At 37.4% G+C, this 6,978-nt stretch overlaps 1 protein-coding gene across 19 annotated transcripts in view; it reads right to left on the bottom strand.

Moving 5' to 3' along the window:
• Nucleotides 1–347: 347 nt before the first annotated feature.
• The window catches only part of dlg1b (discs large MAGUK scaffold protein 1b), a 156,438-nt gene continuing 149,807 nt past the window's right edge, over nucleotides 348–6,978 (bottom strand). For all 19 annotated transcript variants that reach the window (XM_051953004.1, XM_051953005.1, XM_051953008.1 and 16 more), the window contains 6 exons: nucleotides 5,954–6,004; nucleotides 5,578–5,679; nucleotides 5,325–5,497; nucleotides 4,357–4,466; nucleotides 4,189–4,280; nucleotides 348–2,774 (listed from right to left, as the gene is read on the bottom strand). In XM_051953004.1, the coding sequence (XP_051808964.1) occupies nucleotides 2,668–2,774; nucleotides 4,189–4,280; nucleotides 4,357–4,466; nucleotides 5,325–5,497; nucleotides 5,578–5,679; nucleotides 5,954–6,004 (635 nt within the window). In that variant the 3' untranslated portion in view covers nucleotides 348–2,667. The remainder of the gene's footprint in view (nucleotides 2,775–4,188; nucleotides 4,281–4,356; nucleotides 4,467–5,324; nucleotides 5,498–5,577; nucleotides 5,680–5,953; nucleotides 6,005–6,978) is intronic.

Below are 6,978 nucleotides of genomic sequence, written 5' to 3'. Positions count from 1 at the left end.
ACCACTGTGCTTCAGAATTGGAATCAGGATCTTTGGCTGGAATGCAAAGAGACTGCTGCTCATTAAATATAAAGTTCTAATTTGATCTGAACTCTTCACAAAACAGTTTCCACAGAGCAGAGGAAAATAAAACAAACTGGATGACTAAAATAAATGAAGCGTGGCTCAGAAACAGCAAACAGAAGAGCAAGTTGTTGGAGATACATTCTGCATGGTGAAACGTGTTAATTCCAGGTTTATATGTATCTTTAGTAAAATAAATAAAGCATTCTACAGAGTAAAGAAAACACCAGAAACTGCTGGTAGTTTAAAGGGCTGATGACTAAAGAAGAGTCGAGCACCACGTCTTGTTTTCTTGTTAAGATTTTATTATGCTTAAAAAAGAAAATTAAAAGACAGAGGAGGTGGTGATCAAAGAAAAAGAAAAAATATATATTCATATTCAAATATCTTTATACTTTTCTATTCATATATGATTAACAATGCAAAGAAAATAATTCCCGTAGTAGTAGTGCTTAAGTAAAGTTCAATATAGACTTTATTATAACAAAATAGGCAGTTTACCGAGGGTTAAATATCTGTCAAAATCTCATTGTACAATAATCGTCTGCGAGTTCCGGACACACCTGTGGACACCTGGAGGTGGCAGCTCGTCTCCAGGTTCAGCGAATCACATGATCGACATCGTTTTCGTGGTAAGACACTGACGACGCTGGCGGACGTTGCCAAGACGACCGGCGGGGTTCGAACTCGCATCACGGAGGGCGCCGATTCGTATAAAAAACAAAAAAATAAAACAAGCATACGTCTGGAAATGTTTGAACCTTCAGTCAACCCGTTTCACTGTTAAAACCTGCTCATTTTCTTAAATTTGTGAAATAATCTTGACTATACATCTCACAATTACGACATTTTTTTGTAGCTGAGAATATTTTTGTAAATCTGAGAATTCTTTTTGGTAAATTCATTCCTCTACTTTTCTCTTAATTTTTCTAATAGATATAAAACATTTTTCTCCTTTTTCAATACATTTTCTGAAGATAGTCTGTTATGGTTTTATGATAATTCACTCGTAATAAAATATTTTTCTTGTAACAAAATAATTCTCGTGATGAAGTTTTCTTGAAATTATATTTTTGTGACTCAAACTGTCAGAGTATTTTAATGTAATTATGAAAAACTTTCCTGCAATGCAACGATTTGTGATCACAGATTTCTAATTTTCTTGCTGTTTATTTTTTTTTGGAAACTTAAGTTTCAAGATTCCGAATAAATCAGATTTTTACTTATTTTTTTGGTTTATCTGATTTTTTTCTTGTAATTACGGGAAAGTTCTCGCATTTTAAAAATAGATTTCAAAAATCATGACGCGAGTCTCCTGTGGTTATAAAATAATTTACTTTTAATAAAATAATTCTCTTGTAAAAATAACTCTCATAAGATGATGATGTTTACTTTAGATTCTATATTTCTGTGAATTAATCTAAGAATATTTGTGTAACGTCATCATTTACTGTGTTTTCTTGAACTAGTTATTTGGTAACAAAATAATTTAGAGATAGTGAAATGAGTTTTATTGCAATTATAAGATAACATTTTGTTAAAGCATTCTTTTCTCGTAATTATGAGATGCTGTTTCTCTTCCTTTGGTGGTGACATTTTTTTAAAAATAATTTTTCATTCTCGTCTGTAGTTCTTTTTCAACATAAACTGAAAACAGGCAATAATATTCTCTTTGCAAGGTCAGATTTTTCCAGTTGTTGCAAAGAAAATAAAGTTCTCACGGTCAGTTTGTTAGAAATGTTAAAAAATGAAGGCAATTAATTAATGGCATATTTGTCAGGAAACTAATTAATGCTGCAACATATTTGTCAGGAAACAAATTAATGCTGCAAAGTCTTTGAATCTGTTTCGTTGATTATTAATTGGAGGTAAATGTGTAAAATAAAATCACAAAATTATAATTCATTAATTGAAAGCAGCAGTTTTTAAAAGACAGATGAGTCTTTTGGATCTTTAATGATTTCATCTCAACCATCTGATTTTGCGTCATTAAAAAATCTCTTACAGCAGATCCACCGAGCGGCGCCCTCTGGTGGCCGAGCAGGAACCTCCAGCGTCCCGACGAACGTCCAGCAGCAGTGAGGAGCAAACAAATAAAATCAAACTAAACATGAATCAAGTAGAAAACAAAAAGAGAAAAACGGTGAAAAGCGCAGAACAGAAGAAAACAGCTGTGACATCAGAGGTGAAGGGGCTGATGGGAAATAAACGGGGATTAAACCGACATGCTGTTAAAGCTCAAACGTGCAAAGTTTTGCTTTTTGTGTGTCCGTTTCCTCCGAGTCGACAGACGCTGCCTGAGGCTGAAACTCCGTCCATCTGCCGACCTTACAAGACGAAGAAAAGGGAAGAAAATCCACAAAAAAAACAAAAACCCAAAAAACAAAAGATAAAATCTGCTTCGTACGTTCCTTCTCAAGTTCTCCTCCCTTAAACATTAAGGAGCTGTTGTACCGTGTCGAACCTCCCGTGTGCTTTAAACCCGTCGACGAGTCTGAATCAAAGAAAAAGCGACGATCCATCAGCTGATCGGGGGAGTGAAGGGAGGCGGGGGGGAGGCGGCTCGACTCTCAGAAATGAAGAGGACGAAGGACGAGCCGAGCTTCATAACTTCTCCTTGGACTGAACCCAGATGAACGGACCCGACTGCTCCTCGATGATCTGCTTCACCTGGTCGTAGATCTCCTCCAGAGTGTCGCCCTGAACGATGGCTGCAGACAGACAAGAAAAAATTAAATAAAGAAACCAATCCACAAACAAGAACCAGAAACACCGACACTCTACCTACCGGGACGTAGTAAACCTTTCATACGTACACCCCCTGTCAAAAGTTTTAGGACACTGTCTCATTCAAATAAAGTAGAATCTGTCCTAGCTTGGAAGTACAGATATTAAAAACTTCAGCTTCATTTAACACCGTCTGGAAACCATTACCTGCTGCTCAAGTCTCTGTCATGGCGTCCTGTTGTAGCTAAACGACGACGCAAACACTAAAAACCATCTCATCGTCTACAGCAAGCAAAATTCAAACACAACCGAATGAATCCACAAAAAAGAACCGACTCAGAAACATGGACTCAGGTTTATTTATCAAATTTCTGCTTTTTGACGTCCTACGTTTTACACTCTACGTACCGGGACGCAGTAAACCTTTTTCTAATGTACTACATAGTTTGAAAGTACAGATATCGGAACTTCGGCTTCATGAAACACCGTCTGGAAACCACTAACCGCTACACAAGTCTCTGTCATGGTGCCCCGTTGTAGCTAAACAACAACACAAACACTGAAAACCAGCTCTCCATCCACAGCAATCAAAATTCAAACACAACTGAAATAAAAAAACAACAAAACTGCTCTTTTAGTTAATTTGTATGCAAACATTCCCATGATTCTTTGCGCTATCATTGTGGATCTGTCCGTTGTCTGAGCTTTTGTCTCATCAGGTCAAAATCATGTTAAACGCAGCAAACGAGCTGCAGTCTTTAGCCTCATTGAACAGTAAGAGGCTCCACCTTGTGGAACAACCAGGTACTGCAGCTGCTCTACAATACTTTTATCTGACAGACAGCACATGTTCGCTGTCTGCTGCCTTATTGGTTCATGGATTTTGAACCAGTGAATCACTTTAAATTAATCATTATCATCCCTGACAGCTGCTAACAATGTTAAGCTAACATGTTCAAATGCTAACCCAGACTGGGAGCAGAGTCCTGCTAATGTTCTAAAACCAGAAAAAAATCTGAAATGTTTTCGTTGCGTGTTTTAGTTTCCCACGTTCCTGTTTCCTGTCAGGCTCCAAATCACTGAAGTCAGCTTCCTCGTTTGTGAAAACCAGCCTGACGATGTGAAAAGATTTAGAATGTTTCAGGTTATTTACTGAGGAGGATTAAAGTCCATCTGTTGCGTCTAACAGCAGCAACTTTAAATGAAAACATCTGTTTTTACTGTCGTTTATTTAACTTCATTCTAAACGTTCAGCCATTAAAAAACAGTTTAATGTGGAGAAACTTTCACTGATTTCACTCATTTTAAGTGTTTATTGAATGGAAGTTGTTGGAAATTTGCCCTGAAACTCCTGATAAAGGAAACGTGTTGTTTACTGGATCTACCAACAGAACCGACCTGTGAAGTGCTCGGTGAACTCCTGCTCCAGCTTGGTCGCTCGGTCGAAGGTTTTCTTTCCCTGCTCCTCCGTCAGACGTTTGTTCATCTCCCTGCAGGAAGAAAACGTCAGTTTTTACGCCTCAAAGCTCCAGTTTCAGGTCAGAAGAAGTGAAAGCAGAAACTCACATGATGTTCTCCACAGACTTAGGTTTGATGAAGATGGCGATGGGATGGAGCAGAGCCAGCTGGAGCCGCTTGATGGCGTTTCCTGATACGTCTAGAATGCAGTGTTTCCCCTGAACACCACCGAGGAAGAACACAAACAGCAACAGTTGAACAACCGTTGAACAACCATTTATCAGACATTCACGTCTGAGAAAACTAAAGTTCAAATTAATCCCCAAAGAAAAGTTTTACAGCAAACATTGAAGCTCTGAGATGCTACCATACCGTTTGTGTGAATTTAAGAAAAAACTCTGAAATCGGAGACCTTTTAAATCCATTTTGGTGAAATATAAGACTTTTAAAAACCATTTTGATTTCATTTAAGACCACTTTGATAAGATGTGACACTTTTTAGGTTCACTATGATGAAATTTAAGATTTTTAAGGCCACTTTAAAGAGATTTAGGACTTCTAGAGTCCACTTTGACAGAAAGTTAAGGCAATTTAATTCCACTTTGATGAAATTTAAAACTCTTAAAGACACCTGTGGTAAAATTTCACATCTTTTAAATCTACTTTGATCAAATCTACAAGATTTTAAATTCATCACTGAGTCAAATCTGAATACATGTAAGTGTTTCATTTAAGACTTATCAGGATTCCTTTCATGAAATTTCAACTTTTAAGACCATTTTAATTAAATTTAGGACCACTTTGGCCACTTTAGGTCCATCTTATTGGAATTTAAGCTCTTCTGAGTTCACTAGTTCACTGAGTTCAAGTCTACCTCGATGAAATGTAAGACTTTTTATGGGCACTTTGATGAAGTTCAGGACTTCTTAAGACCATTTACATTAAATTTCAGACTTTTTGATGAAATCCAAGAACTTTTCAAGGCCACTGTGATGAAATCCATTAGGATGAAATCTGAGACTAAGAGTTTCAAGCCTTCCACACTGGTCTACCCTGCAGGTCTGTGGTTCCGGTACCTTCTCAGCCACCTCTCGGACCGACTGGACGCTGGTTCCATACAGGTGGTTGTTGTATTGACCCGCCTCGATGAACTTGTGGTCCTGGATGTCTTTTTCCATCTGTTCTCTGGAGACCACGAAGTGATAATCTCTGCCGTCCACCTCGTAGTCGCGCTTCGGTCGGGTCGTATCTGAGAGAAGAAACCAGGAGATCTAATAAGAAGAACGTCCTGAAGATACGACCAAACTGACCGACGTTTGACGGACTTACGAGGGACGCAGGATCCGAACTTGTCGGGGAACTCGGAGATCAGGTCGTCGTTGATTCGATCCTTCATGGGGCCGAGGATGATGACGGGACGAGTGTAGTTCACTGTCAGAGAAACATCAGAACTTAACATCCAAACAAAACCTGGTTCACTTCTTCTGTTACTAAAACCTCTAGAACTTCTCCAGGACAACCATCAGGTGTCTGTTGGGTTTTAGTTTCATACCGACACACTTCAGCAAGTTACATCTGAATATTTATCTTTATAATGCAGTAAATGTTGTGAAGTAAAAGCTTAAAGTCGTCAGTTTGGTTCTTTTCACATTTTCAGGACAAGAGTTCTGCAGAAACTCTGATTAATTCTAAAGAGTTTTCTCACCTTCCTGCTGGACGACGGGTTCGTAGGACAGAACGTATTCCTCCTGCCCACCTGAGAAAACAAAACAGGACTCAGATTAACAGCCAGCAGTGAAAACCAGAGTTTAGCTGAAGCAGGATGAAGGTCAGGAGGAGGAAGAGGAGGGATGAGATGAGAGATTCATGTTAGTTTCAACCGACGGTTTACTGAGATTCCTGAAAGGTTTATTAGTTTCACAAGTTAAATCTGGATTTTAGTAAATCTGCAGCGACTTTCTTTATGAATCAGGAGAGTTGAACGACTTTTAACGGTTAAAAAGGTGATGTCAGGCCTGTTAGAGGAGATCTGAAGACTGAAACACTGTTAAATAACTCAAATGTTACCAAAATGATTCAAAAATGGTCCAAAATGACTTGAAACTTGATCAAAATGTCAAAAAATGTGTCCAAAATGAACCAAAATGTTTTAAAAAGACTCAAAATTTGTCGATAATGACTTGAAACGTGTTCAAAATGCTTCTCGAATGTGTTGAAAATGTCAAAACTGTCCGAAATGACTAAAAAACTGACAAATTATTTAAAATTTGCCCATAATGACCCAGTTTATCAAAAATGACTTGAAACTTGTTTGAACTGTGTTCAAAATCTCAAGACCTTGTCCAGTGATTTAAAACTTATTCGAGCACAACACAAAAATGACACTAAAACTGTTCAAAATGACTCAAAACGGACTAATACTATTTAAATATTGTCCACAGCAAGTTGAAATTTGTTTAAAATTACTAAAAAAAAATCCAAAATGTCAAGAAAACTGTCCAAAATGACTCATACTTTATTTGAAACGATTCAAAACTTGTCTCAAATGACTAAAATTTTGCCAAAATTGCCTTGAAACTTGTTCAAATTGCTTTAAAAATGTGAATAAAATGTTTAAAACTTGTGTAAAATGTCTCAACCTCATCCAAAATTTTAAAAATCATCCCAAATGACTCAACATTTGTAAAAACAAATGTGTTACATGTGTTTAAAAAACCGTCCAGAATAACT

This window comes from Acanthochromis polyacanthus, chromosome 9 (assembly GCF_021347895.1).
Source record: "Acanthochromis polyacanthus isolate Apoly-LR-REF ecotype Palm Island chromosome 9, KAUST_Apoly_ChrSc, whole genome shotgun sequence".
Lineage (NCBI taxonomy): Eukaryota > Metazoa > Chordata > Actinopteri > Pomacentridae > Acanthochromis > Acanthochromis polyacanthus.
This window is presented reverse-complemented; position numbering and strand designations above follow the sequence as displayed.